The sequence below is a fragment of the Polypterus senegalus genome, chromosome 13, assembly GCF_016835505.1.
Source record: "Polypterus senegalus isolate Bchr_013 chromosome 13, ASM1683550v1, whole genome shotgun sequence".
In the NCBI taxonomy this organism is placed as follows: domain Eukaryota; kingdom Metazoa; phylum Chordata; class Cladistia; order Polypteriformes; family Polypteridae; genus Polypterus; species Polypterus senegalus.
In genome coordinates this window covers 105422661-105443470 of record NC_053166.1, presented here as the reverse complement: position 1 = coordinate 105443470, position 20810 = coordinate 105422661, and the positions used below count along the sequence as shown (strand labels likewise).

The window sequence follows — 20810 nt, the reverse complement described above, 5'->3', positions numbered from 1 at the left end:
TGTATTTTTATATATATTTAGATACATTTTTGGATTCACACTGCAAAAAATAAAATCAATGCAAGTGAAAATATTTATATAATTTATATAGTGTTATTTTTTTCCTATTTGTAAGATTTATTGACTCATCAAAACATTTGTATTTAAGATTTTGTTTATTTTAAGAAATTTTGTCAAGTAAATTTTGCTTACCTCATCGACATATTTGTTTCCTAAATAAAAGTAAAACAACTATTTTATTTCAACCATAGTTTCCCACCTCTTGTATATTGTTACATTTTGTTTGGGTTTATATGTTTTTTTTTGTCTAGTAATTGATAATTCAATGCTACCGCTGTTAAGAAATTCACTGAGAACAGTGAGAGCAGCGCGGGGATTTTGCTATATACAGTATATATATATATGTAGATATGTATATTGTGAACTTGGACCCGACACACACAGACAGACAACATAGTTTCACCCAACACCCTGTTTATTTACAATATTTACAAATTTAACGTGCTCACAAACCCCAGTGCCTCTTGCACCGATTCCCCCAATGTCCAGGCCACACAGTTTCTCTGCCTTTCTCGACCGCCTCCCGTCCTCTCTCCAGTTCTGTCCTCTTCCACCCGACATCCACTGCTGACTGGAGGGAGGCGGCCCCTTTTATAGGAACCCGGATGGGCTCCAGCTGCTTCCCGGCAATCTCCAGCGGACACACCCCCGTGTGGCGGAAGTGCCGGCTGCGCACCCGGAAGCCGTCTGGGTGTCCCCTGTCGTCTTCCCCCCGGCACTTCCTAATGTGGCGGAAGTGCCGGGCTCCTGGGATAATCAGGCACTGGGGCGCCGCCTGGCGGTGGCCACGGGTCCCTACAGGGCTGGGCTTCCAAGCCTTTTACCCGAGGCCCCAATATACCAGGACGGACGCCCCCTCTCGGTCTGGAGGAGGCACAAGCCCTCCTCTGGTCCTCCTGGGCGTCCTGGGCCGGGCTCCAGCCACGGCCGGGGACCACAATATATATGTGTATATATATGTGGATATGTATATATATACAGTGGGATGCAAAAGTTTGGGCAACCTTGTTAATAGTCATTATTTTCCTGTATAAATCGTTGGTTGTTACGATAAAAAATGTCAGTTAAATATATCATATAGGAGACACACACAGTGATATTTGAGAAGTGAAATGAAGTTTATTGGATTTACAGAAAGTGTGCAATAATTGTTCAAACAAAATCAGGCAGGTGCATAAATTTGGGCACCGTTGTCATTTTATTGATTCCAAAACTTTTAGAACTAATTATTGGAACTCAAATTGGCTTGGTAAGCTCAGTGACCCCTGACCCACATACACAGGTGAATCCTATAATGAGAAAGAGTATTTAAGGGGGTCAATTGTAAGTTTCCCTCCTCCTTTAATTTTCTCTGAAGAGTAGCAACATGGGGGTCACAAAACAACTCTCAAATGACCTGAAGACAAAGATTGTTCACCATCATGGTTTAGGGGAAGGATACAAAAAGCTGTCCCAGAGATTTAAGCTGTCTGTTTCCACAGTTAGGAACATGTTGAGGAAATGGAAGACCACAGGCTCAGTTCAAGTTAAGGATCGAAGTGGCAGACCAAGAAAGATTTCGGATAGACAGAAGCGACGAATGGTGAGAACAGTCAGAGTCAACCCACAGACCAGCACCAAAGACCTACAACATCATCTTGCAGCAGATGGAGTCACTGTGCATCGCTCAACCATTCGCGCACTTTACACAAGGAGATGCTGTATGTGAGAGTGATGCAGAGGAAGCCTTTTCTCCGCCCACAGCACAAACAAAGCCGCTTAAGGTATGCTCAAGCACATTTGGACAAGCCAGCTTCATTTTGGAATAAGGTGCTGTGGACTGATGAAACTAAAATTGAGTTATTTGGGCATAACAAGGGGCGTTATGCATGGAGGAAAAAGAACACAGCATTTCAAGAAAAACACCTGCTATCTACAGTAAAATATGATGGTGGTTCCATCATGCTGTGGGGCTGTGTGGCCAGTGCAGGGACTGGGAATCTTCTCAAAGTTGAGGGACGCATGGATTTCACTCAGTATCAGTAGATTCTGGAGACCAATGTCCAGGAATCAGTGACAAAGCTGAAGCTGCGCCGGGGGATCTTTCAACAAGACAACGACCCGAAACACTGCTCAAAATCCACTAAGGCATTCATGCAGAGGAACAAGTACAACGTTCTGGAATGGCCATCTCAGTCCCCAGACCTGAATATAATTGAAAATCTGTGGTGTGAGTTAAAGAGAGAGCTCTCCATGCTCGGAAGCCATCAAACCTGAATGAACTAGAGATGTTTTGTAAAGAGGAATGGTCCAAAATACCTTCAACCACAATCCAGACTCTCATTGGAACCTACAGGAAGCGTTTAGAGGCTGTAATTTCTGCAAAAGGCAGATCTACTAAATATTGATTTCATTTCTTTTTTGTGGTGCCCAAATTTATGCACCTGCCTGATTTTGTTTGAACAATTATTGCACACTTTCTGTAAATCCAATAAACTTCATTTCACTTCTCAAATATCACTGTGTGTGTCTACTATATGATATATTTAACTGACATTTTTTATCGTAACAAATAACGATTTATACAGGAAAATAATGACTATTAACAAGGTTGCCCAAACTTTTGCATCCCACTGTATGTGTGTGTATATATGTAGATATGTATATATATGTAGATCTGTATATATATATATGTGTCTGTGTGTGTATATATATATATATATGTGTGTGTGTATGTATGTATGTGTGTATATATATATATATATATATATATATATATATATATGTTTGTGTATGTGTGTATATATCTGTATGTATGTATGTGTATATGTATATATGTATATATGTGTGTGTATGTATGTGTGTATATGTATGTGTATATATACAGTGCATCCGGAAAGTATTCACAGCGCATCACTTTTTCCACATTTTGTTATGTTACAGCCTTATTGCAAAATGGATTAAATTCATAATAATGACAACATGAAAAAAGTTTACTTGAGGTTTTTGCAAATTTATTAAAAATAAAAAAACTGAGAAATCACATGTACACAAGTATTCACAGCCTTTGCTCAATACTTTGTCGATGCACCTTTGGCAGCAATTACAGCCTCAAGTCTTTTTGAATATGATGCCACAAGCTTGGCACACCTATACAATACAATACAATACAGTTTATTTTTGTATAGCCCAAAATCACACAGGAAGTGCCGCAATGGGCTTTAACAGGCCCTGCCTTTTGACAGCCCCCCAGCCTTGACTCTCTGAGAAGACAAGGAAAAACTCCCAATAAAAACCTTGTAGGGAAAAATGGAAGAAACCTCGGGAAAGGCAGTTCAAAGAGAGACCCCTTTCCAGGTGGGTTGGGCGTGCAGTGGGTGTCAAAAGTAGGGGGTCAGTACAATACAATATACAGAACAGAACAATTCCTTAAGACAGCATAATAATAAAAATTTTAGAAGTACGGTTTAACAGTAGATGATATGACATAATTAGGTTTGGATATTTTTAGAGTCCTGGAGACCTCATCCATCTAGCTGCCTCCCCATTTGGCCATGCCACGGCTGTCCTATCCTTGGCCAGTTTCGCCCATGCCTCTTTGCAGCACCTCTCAAGCTCCATCAGGTTGGATGGGAAGCGTCGGTGCACAGCCATTTTAAGATCTCTCCAGAGATGTTCAATCGGATTCAAGTCTGGGCTCTGGCTGGGCCACTCAAGGACATTCACAGAGCTGTCCTGAAGCCACTCCTTTGATATCTTGGCTGTGTGCCTAGGGCCATTGTCCTGCTGAAAGATGAACCGTCGCCCCAGTCTGAGGTCAAGAGTGCTCTGGAGCAGGTTTTCATCCAGGATGTCTCTGTACATTGCTGCAGTCATCTTTCCCTTTATCCTGACTAGTCTTCCAGTTCCTGCCATTGAAAAACACCCCCACAGCATGATGCTGCCACCACCATGCTTCACTGTAGGGATGGTATTGGCTTGGTGATGAGTGGTGCCTGGTTTCCTCCAAATGTGATGCCTGGCATTCACACCAAAGATTTCAATCTTTGTCTCATCAGACCAAAGAATTTTGTTTCTCATGGTCTGAGAGTCCTTCAGGTGCCTTTTGGCAAACTCCAGGCAGGCTGTCATGTGCCTTTTACTAAGGAGTGGCTTCTGTCTGGCCACTCTACCATACAGGCCTGATTGGTGGATTGCTGCAAAGATGGTTGTCCTTCTGGAAGGTTCTCCTCTCTCCACAGAGGACCCGTGGAGCTCTGTGGACAGAGTGACCATCGGGTTCTTGGTCACCTCCCTGACTAAGGCCCTTCTCCCCCGATCGCTCAGTTTAGATGGCCGGCCAGTTCTAGGAAGAGTCCTGGTGGTTTCGAACTTCTTCCACTTACGGATGATGGAGGCCACTGTGCTCATTGGAACCTTCAAAGCAGCAGAAATTTTTCTGTAACCTTCCCCAGATTTGTGCCTCAAGACAATCCTGTCTCGGATGTTTACAGACAATTCCTTCGACTTCATGCTTGGTTTGTGCTCTGACATGAACTGTCAACTGTGGGACCTTATATAGACAGGTGTGTGCCTTTCCAAATCATGTCCAATCAACTGAATTTACCACAGGTGGACTCCAATTAAGTTGCAAAAACATCTCAAGGATGATCAGGGAAAACAGGATGCACCGGAGCTCAATTTGGAGCTTCAAGGCTGTGAATACTTATGTACATGTGCTTTCTCAATTTTTTTATTTTTAATAAATTTGCAAAAATCTCAAGTAAACTTTTTCACAATGTCATTATGGGATGTTGTGTGTAGAATTCTGAGGAAAAAAATTAATTTAATCTATTTTGGAATAAGGCTGTAACATAACAAAATGTGGAAAAAGTGATGCACTGTGAATACTTTCCGAATGCACTGTATGTTGATATGTGTATATATATTGTGGAAAGCGTACCCCCAGACACAGACAGACCGACACCAGAATGTCCAAAACACACTTCTTTATTTATATTTTTCCGCACCACAATGCCTTCAATCACCAACTCTCTCCACTGTCTTCTTCTTCTTCTTTCTCTCTTTCTCTCTTTTAACCTCCCTTCTCCTCCTCACAAGCTTCGTCTCCTTCCTCTCAACTCTGGCTCGTCTACTGGAGGGAGGCTTCCCCTTTTATCATGATCCGGATGAGCCCCAGGTGCTCCCCTTGACGTCACTTCCTGGTGTGGCGGAAGTGTCAGGAAAGCACCTGGAAGCCCTCCAGGTGACCTTGGAATTACTTCCGACAGCACTTCCTGGTGTGGCGGAAGTGCTGCCATCCAGGCTTCTCTAATTGTCCGGCGGTCCCTAGCAGTGGCCATGTCCTCTCATGCAGAGCGTCCCAGCTCTGTCCCTGTGGCCCCCAAATAGTCCCAGGCGGCTGCCCTCTCGTGGCCGAGGAAAAGTATTGTCCAACTCGGGGAGTATCCAGGTGTCCCAGCCGGGCAGTGTCCCCGATCATCTGTGACAATATGTATATATATGTAGGATGTGTATATGTATATATATATAGATATGTGTATATGTAGATATGTATATATGTATATGTATATATGTTTATATGTGTGTGTGTCTGTGTGTGTGTGTGTATATATATATACAGTAATCCCTCCTCGATCGCGGGGGTTGCGTTCCAGAACCCCCGCGATAGGTGAAAATCCGCGAAGTAGAAACCATATGTTTGTATGATTATTTTTATATATTTTAAGCCCTTAGAAACTCTCCCACACTGTTTATAAATATTCTCCGCACAGTTATACAGTAAACCCTTGTTTATCGCGGTTAATCCGCCCAGACAGATAAATGAATTTCCACTAAGTAGGATTCTTTATTTATAAATCTAATATTTTCGCAGTTAGAGCATAGAAAACCTGTTTACGACCTTCTAAATACATTTTTTAACATTATTAGAGCCCTCTAGACATGAAATAACACCCTTTAGTCAAAAGTTTAAACTGTGCTCCATGACAAGACAGAGATGACAGTTCTTTCTCACAATTAAAAGAATGCAAACATATCTTCCTCTTCAAAGTGCGCGTAAGGAGCGGAGAATGTCAGAGAGAGAGTAAAGTAAACAATGAAAAATCAATAGGGCTGTTGCGCTTTAAGTATGCAAGCACCGCGATAAAGCAGCGGCAATGAAGGGATCAATGCGAAGGTAGCCTTTCAGCATTTTTTACAGGAGCGTCCCTATCTTCTAAGCAAACAGCTTCTGTGCAAACACACAGAGAGAGAGAGTAAAGTAAACAATGAAAAATCAATAGGGCTGTTGCGCTTTTAAGTATGCAAGCACCGCGATAAAGCAGCGGCAATGAAAGGATCAATGCGAAGGTAGCCTTTCAGCATTTTTTACAGGAGCGTCCGTATCTTCTAAGCAAACAGCCTCTGTGCAAAAAGCCCCTCTGCTCACATCTCCTCCGTCAAGCGCAGAGAACGTCAGAGAGAGAGAGAGCGCGAGATTAAAGCAAACAATCAAAAAATCAATAAGTGTGCTTTTGGAAGCACCTCGATAAAGCGGCATTTCTTAGAGGAGCATCCGTATCCACTAGGCAAACAGCTTCTGTGCAAGCAGCACCTCTGCTCACACCCCCTCCGTCAGGTGCAGAGAATGTCAGAGAGGGTGAGATAGAGGCAGAGACAAGCAAACAATCGAGCACCACGCAGGAGGCATATCTTATAGCATTGAGGAGTTTTAGTTAATATGTAATACGTGCTCTGATTGGGTAGCTTCTAAGCCATCCGCCAATAGCCCCTTGTATGAAATCAACTGGGCAAACAAACTGAGGAAGCATGTACCATAAATTAAAAGACCCATTGTCCGCAGAAATCAATCAGCTTAAAAATCCGCAATATACATTTACATATGCTTACATATAAAATCGCGATAGAGCAAAACCACAAAGTCAAAGCGCATACAGCAAGGGATCACTATATATATATATATATATATATATATATATATATATATATGACAGCAACACTCATAACAGTGACAAAACAATTACATTGACAATCATCTTACATTATTTTTAAAATGTTTCCTTTTCTTTTTCATGACTTCTTTAACACACTACTTCTCCACTGCGAAGCGCGGGTATTTTGCTAGTTATAAAATAAATAATATTTGGACTTTAATCTGGTGTCTGATCAGAGGATTCAAGGGTATGACAGCGCCCCCTATCTGTCACAACTGCTAGCTTTAATGTAAGTGGAAACTGATGTAATGCTAACTACCTTACTGGAAGCTGGAAGGACAAATTTAGATTTCTAAACGACAACTCTATTTTTAATTTAGCTTACTTAAGATTTTATTATTTAATTTTTAATCTTCTTATTTAGATTTAAGTATATTTAATTTTCTATTTTTAATTTTCAGTATTTACGGACTCTATTTCTCTAAATTAAATATCTGTCTTATGCAAGTGCATAATATTTATGCATTACCCCATGACTATTTGGAAACAGCAGAGACAAGATAAGATGGATTGGTCCCATTCATTAGATAATCTGCAAATGTTCTGAATAAGATGGAAAGTTTTACTGCTTAAGAGATATCTGGTTAAACCTGATGAACTTGTTAACATCGCATCCTCATTAGTGGAATTACCACATGTAGTATAGGCTGCCATGACATATTTGTCAGTTACTTTAACAACAAAAACTGTGTTGGGCTGGATAGTGTCTACTGGAGAAAAACGTAATAATCTTTCATTGAAAAAATTTTAAAACCTCATCATTCATTCATTCATTCATTCATTTTTAATTAGTACTATTTTATGTGCATTTTCAACTAATCTATTATGCACACCCTGAATTGGACAAACATTATTTGCTGTTGAAAGCCTGGATGTTTCTCTTTTGAAAAATGTAAATAAAATTGATACAAAGTACAGTAAATCTCTGAAAATGTGCAATGATAAATAATACAAAAATAAATTAGAAGTTTTTTTTAACTAATTCACATTGATTTTATAATTGAGGAGTAATTTCGAAATAAGTTAAATCACAATTCACTTACATTAGAAATCCTTGGTTGTGGAAATGGCAAAAAAACGTTGACCTGGAAAACAAAAAAGTATAATCCTATGAAGTGGCAGAGAGAAAGCATGCATCATTCTAAGTTTTAAACACAAAATCTTTAACATCAAAAAGTAAAAGGGTAAACCCATCAGATTTATCTACACCATATACAGTGTGGTGAATGGCCAGGATGCCCCTTTGGCACGGAATCTGGGGGAGCAGACATGGGCTGCACACTACGTCCGCCAGAATGTTTGTTGGCAGCCCCCTGGGTTGCATTGCAGCCACAGTCATGGAACACATTCCTGTTGTCTCTGTGGCCACCGCCAGGGGGGAGCTGCACAGCTTCCTGAGCCCATGTGGGCTGTGATGCAGCCACACCCAGAAGTGCAGCCCAAAGTAGGTCAACAAGCATCTGCAGCACTTCCGGGTGTGCTATAAGAGTAGCCTGCAGCCACTACTCTAGGCGCCAGAGTTGGGAGGAGGACGACAAAGCTGCCTGGGAGGAGTGGAGGAAGAAAAGTGTGTTTTTGGGTGTTTTTTTTTTGTTGTGTTTTGGGGACTGTGTAGGGCCTGTGGGACAAGGGGAAGATGTGCCCCACAGCTGAAGACAAAAATAAAACCTTTTTTGCCTCTGCTGTCAGTCTGTGTCGGGTCAGCGCCTACATAGCGCCTTTACCACAACAGCAGATGACACCTTGTATTCTTCAGATTTTTATTTTAAAGAAAATTATTATTTTACATTAGTTTTTTCATTTTTGGATAGGTATAGGTAGTAATAAGTAACATTTATTAATATGAGGCCAATGGCATGATGGTGCATTGTCCCAGAAGAGACGGTCCAAATTGTAGTCTAGTCCCTATTTGTATAGAGTTTGCACATTCTTCTATCTGTGTGCATTTCTGATTCCCAACCCTTATCTCATAGAAAGTGCCAGTGCTAGGTTAATTTGCACCCTAGGCCAAGCTTATTAGTACGCCACTTTAATGTATATTGGTATGTTTTGAAATAAAAAGGAGCCACTTGTTTTACAAATAAGATTTTAAAAATAAGATTTTTTAAACTGAAATCATAGAAAAGGGAAACAATAATTTAAATTGACATTTTTATTAGACATAAATTACACATAGATTACATAATCATAAAACATAAACATTTAGCCCTAGTAATACTAAGTAATGATAAGTAATAAGTAAGTAATAATAATATAAGAATATGAGAATATATGCTGATAAAAACCCGTATTTTAAAACAAATAGATCAGACAGTAGATTATTAATCCTAGCTTTATCATTTACCGCCATGACTCACAATTATGTATCAGAATAGTCCGGATCAGCTTTCTTAACTCATTTTCTGCCTCCTCCTTGCTAGCGAAAACATAGAAATGACCCTGCCATTCCACTTTCAGTTTTGCCGGATACAGGAGGCCGTATTTGACATTGGCTTGCCGTAGCCGCTGTTTAATATTATAGAAGGCGGCGCGTTTGATAGCTGTTGCTGGAGAGAAGTCAGGGAAGACGCGAATGTGGCAATCTTCATATATAATATCTTCCTTTTTTTTCCTGAGGAGTTCCATCACCTCTAACTTAAATATAATCGTTCAAAACGGAACTATAAAAGATCTTGGTCGGGGTCTGACGGTGTTTGATCATGACGCGTAAGCCGCTGCTATCTCAGATTCTGCTTTAAAGTCGCCCCGATTATTTTAGAAAAAGTTCAGTTGCGAATTTCACGGGTTTAAAAATGTAATTTTTCGTGGTCCCGAGGAGTCTGTACTTTCGCCCATCTGATCCAGGTCTGTCTCTGAGAGGCCGTATCTCGAACTAGGGCTTGCTGATCGCAGCTTGGATGTAGCTTTAGTCTTCGATTCTTTCGACCCCCTTCTTGTTGGCCATGTTTATATGTGTTTACATATACTGTAGCGGTCCCTCTCGGGTTGAATAAATACAGGATATCTCAGAATAATAAGCAAATAATATGAAAAATAAATAAGCTCCACTTCAGACATCCATCTCGCATCGGACGAGACCAACTTACCCTTGACTTTTATTTTTTATAAAGAAAATTATTATTTTTGCCTTCTGCTTCACAAAATGTTTCACTAAATCTTTAAAATCCAGTATGAAAGCTAGATCATATTTAATTGAAATTGTTGCCAAATCTACAAGTCTATTTTTCAATATTGGTGAGGATAAGTAAGTTTTGATTATGAAAAACTATGTTCTCCACCTGCCACTGAAACTGGAAATGTGTTAGCAGCATTCATAAGGCAATGAAAACATTAGGTACATAGTCAACCAATTTTTGTTGTACTATGAAGAGAAGCACTTCTTGTGGTGCAAATATATTTCCAGAAAGAACCCTCTTGTTTTGCTAGTTTGTTGGCTGTCTCTGCTTTTCTTTTTCAGTTCTGATCTCCAGATGGTCATTTTTTATGGGCCATATTTACCTATGCTATAAAAGAAATACATTTTCTAAATATTTTTTGTTAATTAAAATTTAATGTTTATTATGTTACCTCTATGAATTGTATGAATAAATAGAAATACTGTAGTATAAAACAAAATTGAATCACTTGTGAACTCGGTACAATATATAACAATTTGTAAGTTTCAATGCATAAATGTATCACTCAAGGCACAATACTCTAACACGTACAGTTGTTTGCACATCAGAAAACTGTGCTTCTCCCGCCAAAAACAAAACTACTCTGGGCAGACTGATGTACGCAGCGAGAGTTAGCTGCAATATCTGAAGTACAAAGTTGGAATGTATACCTTTCTCACTCTGTCTCAATTTATTTTATTTTATTATTTTGTAATTATCGGTTTATAAAGAAATACAAATACAGACCACTTCAGAAATCAAACAACAGTTGGCTATTGAAAAATGCCACTAAAGGCCAACCGACTGTTTGGTAGCTAACCCCCTGGGTTCAGTCCTCCCTAAATTCTACGAACATGTGACTTGTCCCACAACAGGCCAAAACACATAGGACAAGTTTTAATGTTTATAGCAACGTTATTTAAGCCATTTTAACCACTTATCTCTTTTTCTCACACCTTCATACAGACCTCTTTTTAGCAAAACAAAGCCAACTGTGAATATCATTTAAACCTGGCCTGAAGTGGCTTCTATTCAATTTCAGTACTATTTTGAGCACAAACACTGGGACCTATTTGCACAAGACAAATTGAAGTACACATCCAATGTCTTATTTTATATATAGAATTGTGTAGATAGTGTCACTGCTAGCAAGCACATTCGATGCTTTTCAAACAGCAAACCATGGATGACCAAAGACATCAAGTTTCAGCTAAAAGAGTGCAATACAGGCTTTAGGTTCTGAAAATGGTGAATTATATAGTTCTGCCAGATCCAATTTGAAGAGAGCCATTAAGAATGCAAAAGCAGATTAAAGGCAGAATGTTGAAGGTCATTTCAATGATGGAGATTCCTGATGTGTATGGCAAGGCATCCAGAATTTTACCAACTATAAAAGCAGCAAAGAATCATTCATCAGCAGTAGCAACTCACTAGCAGAGGGAATCAACCACTTTTGTGTTCATTTTGAGGAGAAGGAGGTGACTGAGGCAGAGACCAGCATGGCACCATCATCAACTACTAACAGTATGGCATTTACTGTTAACACGAATGATGTCAGAAGCACACTTCCCAGTGTCAGCCCAAGGAAATCCACTGGCCCAGGAAGGGCATTCAAAGACTTTGCAGATCAGCTGGCAGAGGTGTTCAGCACCATTTTTAATCTTTCTCTGTCACTATGCACCATCTCAAAATACCTTAAGTGTGCCATCATTGTGCCTGTTTCAAAGGAGACAGTAATCAGCAGCCTTAATAATTACATACCTGTAGCTCTCACCCCCACTATAATGAAGTACTTCAAGAAGATAGTCCTAAGGCACATCAAATCTTCACCCCCACCCACATTAGACCAGCACAAATTTTCCTACAAAGTCAACAGGTCAACAGAGGATGCCATTAATACAGCTCTCCGCAATGCACTGACTCACTTGGGCATACACAAGGATATTATCTGTGGACTTCAGTTCTGCCACACTGCTCAACCTGGGTGTTAATCAGCACACATGCAGAATGGATCAAGGACTTCTTAAAAAAAATAAACACAGACTATTAGGCTGGGGACCCACTACTCCTCGATCCTGGAACTCAGCACTGGTTCTCCACAGCGCTGCATGCTGAATCTGACCTTCTTTATTGCTTATATACCCACAATTTTGCACCAATACACAGCATAAATACAGTAATCAAATTTGTAGATTACACCACTGTGGTAGGTCTGATACATAACAGTGATGATTTTGCTTGAGGAGATGAGGTCAGCAAACTGTCTGAATGGTGCGTCATTAACAAATTGGCACTCAACATTGCAAAACATAGGAGCTTGCAAACTACTTTGGGTTAATAGCTGACAAAGCCGTTTTGCTATAACGGCAGGTTATTCATACAGGCGTCTGTCATAAGACAGGGTGCAGTAAGCTGATCGAGAACAATTTCCAGTTTCTTAGGAACACATCTATTTGACACAGGAAAGATGACCTTTCCTTCTTTAGGGTCTATCTGATCAGTGAAAAAAAATAAGAGCAGATGGCCCATTAGCGTACTAAAACAAAATGCATAAGTAAACGATTACATATGTTTATTTTTAAGAAATAAGGGGAAGGTGGAGGAAGAAGAAATTATAAAAAAACCAATAGAAAAAAAATGTAAGGGGGAAGACTTGCTGACTTCAGCCGCCTCAGGAAGTGTAGTCTCTGCTGGGCTTTCTTGATTAGTGATGAGGTGTTATGCGTCCACATAAGTTCCTCAGTTATGTGCACACCGTGGAACTTAGTACTGCTAATAGTCTCCACATCTAAACCATTAATGCTGAGTGGGATGTGGGCAAGATATGATTTTCTGAAGTCCACAATTATGTCTTTTTTCTTGTTGACATTGAGAGATAGATTGTTGTCTTCAAACCATGCAGACAGCCATTCCACCTGATCTCTGTATGCTGTTTCATCATCCCTGCTTATCAGTCCCAGCAAGATCGGTGTTGTGCATGGCTGTACAGTCGTGAGTCAGCAGGGTGAAGAATAGTGGACTAAGCACGCAGCTCTATGGTGCTCTAGTGCTCAGTGTGATGATGCTGGAAGTGTTGCAGCCCATCCGAACTGACTGGGGCATCTCTGTCAAGACGTCCAGGATCCAGTTGCAGAGGGTGGTGTTCTGGCCCAACCTGCTCAGTTTTACAACCAGATTTTGAGGGATGATTGTGTTGAAGGTGGAGCTAAAGTCTATGAAAAGCATCCTGACATATGTGTTTTATATATACAGACGTGTCAGGGAGAGGTGAAGGGTAGAGCGTATGGCATCCTCAGTTGACCTATTTGAGCGGTATGCAAACTGAAGAGTGTCAAGGGAGGCAGGGAGATTAGTCCTTATGTGTGACATGACTAACCTTTCAAAGCACTTCATTCAAGCATGTCACTGATGACTTCTTCGGCACTAGTATGATGGTGGTCAACTTGAAGCATGCTGGGACTGACGACTGGCTCAGAGTTGCGTTGAAGATTGTGAGAACACCAGCCAGTTGACTGGCAGATTCTTTGAGCACACAACCAGGTATGTTGTTAGGTCTTGCAGCCTTGCGTGGACTGACTCTGGATAGAGTCCTCTTCACGTTATTTATGGAGAGACAGAGTACCTGGTCAGTGGAGGGAGGTGTTGCTTTTCTCGCAGGCTCTTTGTTCTGCACATCTGGTAGGGAGGCATCACCATCGCTGCTGTGTGGGTTGGGCTTGTAGTTTGTAATTGTCTGAACGCCCTGCCACATACGACGTGTGTCTCTGGTGCTGCTGAAGTGTTTATTAATCCTCTGTGCGTAGGCCCACTTAGCTCTCCTTATAGCACGAGACAGGTTGGCTCTGGCCACCCTGAGGGCGGCCTTGTCTCTGAAGGCTGCATTTCTGATCTTGAGAAGCTTGTGCACTTCTCTCGTCATCCAGGGCTTCTGGTTGGCTCTTGTGGTAACATCCTTGGTAACAGTAACATCCTCTGTGCATTTGGAGATGTAGCCAGTCACAGAGTCTGCGTACTCCCCCAGATTGATGGAGTCACCATCCATAGCAGACTCCCTGAAAATGTCCCAGTCTGTCAATTCGAAACAGTCTTAGAGAGCTGAAACAGCACCAACCTGCCACACTCTAATGTTCTTATAGGCTGGTTTAGTGCACTTCAGTAGGGACTTGTATGCAGGAACCATAAACACGCTGATATGGTGTGAATAGCCAAGGTGGGGGCGGGGTAGGGCCTTGTAGGTGTCAGGAGCGCTCGTATAAACAGTGTCCAGACAGCTTCCCCCTCTAGTAGCAAAGTTCACATTCTGGAAGACTTTTGGGAGAAATGACTTCACGTTGACATGATTGAAGTCTCCCACAATAATGAAAAATGCCTCAGGGTGCGTCATTTGTAGTTTGCTGATGATCTCATAGAGTTCCACTAGTGCCTGGTTAGCATTTGTGCTAGGCGGGAGGTGACAGCAACCACCAACACACAACTGTATTCCCTCTGCAGATAAAAAGGCTGGCACCTTACTGATGAAACTTCTATCAGCGGGGAACACTGAAGGCAGTGTCTGCACACCTCTCTCTGTTCACACAAACACACAGGTTTCTAGAAGAAGGCATCATTTAATTTCAGAGTGGACTACAGGACAGAGCTCCTTCCCACTGAGTCTATCCTAGGCTTATTAACCAAGTGAAAAGTTTCCTCATTAGACTGTACTTTTTTTTTTACACCATCAAGCACTTTTTTTTGTCACCTTATTAAATGGGGACAACTGGGTATTTTCTCTTTGTGGACCTACATTTTCTTTCCAATGACCATAAGTGACGTAGTTAGAATTATGGTAAATCAGCTGAACCTGGTTGAAGAAATCCACCAACTCACAGAACAGGTGAATCAATGTCAAGTCCAGCAAGCAGAGCTGCTGGATACCAATGCGTGCCATAACTCCGTGCAAGCCATACATGTTGTGTGTATCCAAGGGCCTGCACAGTTGTTTGTCTTAATGCGGCCCGAGGACGATATAGAGACATACTTGTTTATCTTTGTGCAGACTGCCTCCAGCCGGCTGTGGCCACAACATGAGTAGGCACACCTTCTTGCAACTTTCTTTTCTGGTGAAGTTCAGAGGCCCTATTATGTTCCAGAGCAGGGTTCCTCAATCACAGTCCTGGAGGGCCGCAATGGTTGCAGGTTTTTGTTCTAACTTAATTGATTAATTAGAAAGCAATTCTTGTCAATTTCATGGCTTTTTAGTGCTTTAACTCTGCTATGTCAGGTAATTCTCATATCCTAGATTTTCTTCCCCTTTCTAAGGATACAATCGAAATGATTTGAAGGCTAAAATGGATGAGTAATTCATAGTCCTTCACTTTTTTCTCTTCACTTTCCTTGGAAGTATTTAATTAAACCCAATAGTGCATAATAAATACACACAGGTGTAAATGGTAACAAGCTAAATGGAGAAATGATGGTCTCCTTTGTCATTTGCATGTTATTGCTAATTAAATTAAAAACTAAGAATAAAGCTGTTTAAGACTAAAATAAGCAATAAGGGTTCAAAATCTTAACAAGTGAGACAACTAAAGTGAAGCAGAAGTGTTACTTGAGCAATAAGTGCTTCATATTAAGCAACTGGGTTGGAGCAAAAACCTGCAGCCACTGTGGCCCTCCAGGACCGTGACTGAGGACCTCTGATCAAGAGGAACCGATTATTACACCCTGATTTGGGAGATCTTCGTATGCAATGACCTGTCCTCCTCCTGTCAGGCACAGGCACTATGTCTGGAGGACACACAGCTGAAAATATTGTTGATATGGTGGCAATGGACTATCTGATCCACAACCTCTCTGAACATCTAGTCTGTCAAGTTAGGAGACAACCTTGGATGGACATGCAGAGCCTAGTCAAGATCAATGAGTGCCACCTCACTGACAGTCAGATGGAATGACCAGAGAAGTGAAGGAAGAGACAAGCTGGCAGATCCCCACAACCCGAGGGCAAAGCAAATTCACGGAGATGTGATCAAACCCTCCTCCCAGCTCTGCTGCCACCGGTGTGGTGAATCTGGACACACTGTCATTAATTGTCCCCTCATGGAGGACTTGATGGAATGTGGTTGACCAAAGTAAGAAACTGCCCAGTGGCCATGTTTAACCTTCTCACCCTTCAATTTTCAGGCCCAGTGCGAACAAATGAAAACCCAGTTCTCAGGTGTACCCCACCGCTTTCTATTGGATCTTAGTCCAATAGGCAATTGTATCAACCGAGTGTGGTGGTGCTCTTGAGGCCATTTTATGCTCTGATCCTGGGCCAAGACTGGCCACAAATCAAACCCGACAGGTATCAATAGTGTCTAACAGTTGAGATAAACTCAGCTCTGGATGACAACCAACATGTAAATGAATAGGTAAATGCGTGGGTACTTTGTATGAAGAAGCGGATCTCTGAGCCAATGAGGATGGCACCAGGTCAGACCAACCCACTTCCATGACTATTGACCCCTCTCTGTCAATAGAAGCCACACCTTATCCGCTTGCCTCACTGCAACTTTGGTTTCACTACTTGCCCTCTTCCTTTAAATGCGTGCAATGAAATGATGACTCCCTGAGGTTTGCAAGGAATCTAGTAACCTCAGTAAATGGTCACCTCATCTCTAATTTCATACCATCTTGGCCTCACTTTATCCTGACCAATATCTGTTATATTGGGTGGTCTAAGGAGAGATCCAGAGCCTACTCCTGTTCCCATGTTGATAGGAAGATTTGTGACCTGGCCCATGCCCACATATTAGAAACATATCCTGGGATGGAAAAAACATTGTAGTGCATCACAGCATGCTTCTATTGGTTTTGTATGTACACAGAGGTGTTGCGCTTTTGTAGGTCTTGTCTGGATTGCCAACTAAACCCAGATTCCCAGAAAGGACTCTGCTCTCCTTGTACCCTTGCTAATAATTGACATCCCCTTCGAGTGGATTGGTCTTGAGATCATTGGTCCACTCAAACCCTTTGCAAGGGGGCATATGTTTATCCTCATCCTTCAGAACTACGCCAGCTGATGTCCAGAGGCTATACCCCTGTGGGTGGTAAAATCTAAGACTATTGCCCTGGAACTTGTAGTGTCCTTTTCATGACTCAGCAACCCCAAGGATTTCCTCACCAACCAGGGGATGCCCTTCACCTTGAGTACCTTCAGGGATTACATCATACTGCTCTGCATCTCCCATCTCAAAACCTCAATGTACCATCCCCAGATTGGCAGTCTGGTTGAGCATGTCCATCAAAGCATAACTGCCTCAAGCAACTTTGACCCCTTGTGAAGGAGCTTCTAAATGGTGTGTCACACACATGGGCATGGCTTTAAATTGCGGTTCCCATCTCTGCAGGTTTTCTCTGGAGGATTGGGTCATCGTCCTTGTCCCCACGTCCCACTCCAAACTACTTGCACACTGGCAAAAGCACTTGGGAGTGCAAGAGAGGAAGGGGCTGGTCAACTACTTGGTGTACCAGCCCAACAGAAGAGAGCAGGTCTAATGCATTAACTTGCTGAAGCCTTGCTATGACTGTGCAAACAACATGGAAGCAATTACTCCCACTATCATGATAACTACTGAAACCGAACAGCTGAACTTTGGGGAGACCCATAGCCTCCTGCAGAGAACGAAACTGGGAGCCACCATTTCCTCTGTCACTGATATTAGGGACCTCAGCTCATGTCTAAAAGGCCAGTTTTAATAAATAATCACAGCATTCGCGGCTTAGCGAGGGGGCGTGGTGGTAGTGTGGCCGAAGCGGTTCCTGAGGAGTTTGTGATGTGGGTGTTTCTCACCGAAGGTCGCTGTGGAACCCAAGTCGCTTTCTGGAGCAGCCTACCGGAGCCAGGGGTCAGTGAGGCGATCCGATCAGCTAAAGCAAGGTATAGAAGATGGGCTGCAGGTATGGCGACTCCCCTGTTGAGAAGCCCAGGCGGGAGAAGCAGGGGAGCCGCCAGGTAAAAAGAAGACACCGGGCTTTGTGTTTTTAAAGGATTGCTTCCTGTGTTATTTTAACCTCGTTGTTTTAAAGATTTTTTTCTAATGGATTTTAACCTCCACTTTTCACTTCTGTTTTTATGGATTATTTATTGACTTTTGAAGCACTGCACTTTATTTAATTTAAACATTGTTTTTGATTATTGTTTTAATAAAAGCACTTTGCACTTTTGCACCATTCCCTTGTGCCTCACTGCCTAGCTCATTGGTAACATTACCGATGGTGTTGGGTTCAAGGGCTCCCGGACGGACGATGGGAGCATGCAGTGAACCTTCATCGTCACAGGCTGCACTGCCCATACTGCATCCCAGAGGCCAAGCAGGTAGAGGTAGAGCTTGAACTACAACACATGCTGGACCTCAGAGTCATAGATGCAAGTAATAGCCTGTGGTCCAGCCCTATTGTGTTAGTCCCCAAACCCAATGGCAGCTAGAGTTTCTGTAATGACTTCTGTCACCTCAATCAAGTTTCCTGTTTCAATGCCTACCCCATGAAAACGGGAGTGTCTGTGAGCTGCCTGGTACCTGTCCACCCTTGATATGACAAAAGACTATTGGCAAATTTCCCTGACAGAATCAGAGAAGGAAATAAATGTGTTCAGCAACCCCTAGCAGCCACTGGGAGCATCATGTTCTTCCATTCAGGCTGCATGGAACCCCAGAACCCTTTTAGTGTCTGGTGGACAAAGTGCTCTAACCCCACAATGCCTATAGTGCTGTCTATCTGGATGATAATGATATATATTATGGCACCTGCAAGAAGTATTTGCAACACACCTTGAATGTCCTCCATGCCATCCGTGATAGTGGCCTGTAGATCATTCCCAAGAAGTGCTATTTGTGGTTGACTGAGGCAAATTGATTATGTGGTGGTCGGAGGTTGGTTCTAACCCCAGGGGTCCATTTGTGTCGCCATTAGTAGTGGTCTCAGTTGAAAAGACAAGTTACAAGCTTTCTTAGATTTAGAGGGGTACTACCACTGGTTTGTTCTCCATTTTTCAGAACAGGCCATGCCTTTGATGGAATTGAGGAAGAAGGCTCCCAACACAGTGTTATGGAATATCCAAACTGAGACTGCATTATGTGACATGAAGAGAGAGCTAATGTCGGCTCCTGTATTAAGTGGTCCTAATTTTTCCCTGACCTTTTATCTCCAGACCGACGCATAGAACACCAGCCTCAGAGCCGTGTTAAGTTGAACACTCCATTATGAACCTCAGCTGGAAACTGCTGGATTGGGAGATAATGTCTGCCAAGTGAGGGATAGCCAGGAACCTTACCTAGCTGTGATACCCTCAAAGTAGAAGGACCAGAGGAGATAGTGTACACAGGGAATTATCTCCCCTGGATCGCTAGATGGCAGACCACTGGGTTGCAGCAGCATCACAGATTCACACAGAGCATCATTGGAACTAGTGTTCTTTGGCTCAGCCCTATTGGGTTCCGTGGGTGCCCGCAGGAGGCCTAGAGAGCCCTACTTGGTCTGGCTCCAGCATAACCTGGAAGCTTGTTTGTTTGTTTAACATTATTGATTGCTTGTTTTTGCAGGATTTGCACCTTATGAAATGGGGACGACTGGGTTTGTGCCCCTATATTTTATTATTGTGGATCCACAATTCCTTTTAACGACCACAATACATATTTATACTCAAATATGGCATCTTTGCAACAGCCTCATACTTGACTGTAAATTGACTTGTAAATCCAGGTGAGAATCAACTTTTCAGTACACTATGAGTTTGATGTGTGTCTGTAAATACAGCTCATGTGCTTCACTTTCCACTCCTCCTGGTCTCCTGGGCATTTCCTTCCACAGTAATACGCTGCTAAAATTTTCCGTGGTTATCATTTGAACAAGAAGGCACATAAACCTTGAAAAAAGTGGAGCTCTTTGAGGTACAGACACTATGGGAGCCAGATATGGTCCAAGAGGATCTTACTTTTTTAGGAAGTCAGACATTGCACCCTTTATGAATGCTCTGGTACCTTTATGAAAATGGGAGTAAGAAATTAAATCATGTCTTTTGGAAAACTCTATTAATCAACCCTGTATTACTTTCTTCAAAACAAATCACAGCACAGAAACTTGCACTCGTTAAAGTAGTAAATGACTTGCGGGTAAATGCAGACAGAGGCCATTTATCTGTTCTCATCCTCTTAGATCTGAGGCCGCATTTGATACCATTGATTACAACATTCTTAGAAATCGCCTTAGTCAGTGGGTGGGCCTCTCTGGCTGTGTCTTAAATTGGTTTGAATCCCACCTGGCAGGGAGAAAATTCTTTGTGAGTTGTGCTAATTATAACTCAAAGACACATGATATTCTATATGGTGTTCCACAAGGCTCTATCCTGGGTCCGCTGCTCTTTTCAATTTACATGCTTCCGTTAGGTCAGATTATCTCGGGGCACAACGTGAGCTACCACAGCTATGCTGATGACAGCCGTATTTGTCAATAGCCCCTGATTAACCCCGACTCTGTTGTTTCACTGACACAATGTCTTACTTGTGTTTCTAAATGGATGAATGGTAATTTTCTCAAGCTAAATAAAGAGAAAGCAGACATTTTAGTGATTGGCAATAATGGGTCTAATGAGGTTATTAGA

At 42.0% G+C, this 20810-nt stretch overlaps 1 protein-coding gene across 1 annotated transcript in view; it reads right to left on the bottom strand.

Annotated features, from left to right (window-relative positions):
* Positions 1-20810, bottom strand: part of LOC120543053 (NXPE family member 4-like) — a 177267-nt gene that overhangs the window by 77646 nt on the left and 78811 nt on the right. The window contains exon 3 of the mRNA XM_039775896.1: positions 8078-8119. Coding sequence (XP_039631830.1) covers positions 8078-8119 — 42 coding nt within the window. The remainder of the gene's footprint in view (positions 1-8077; positions 8120-20810) is intronic.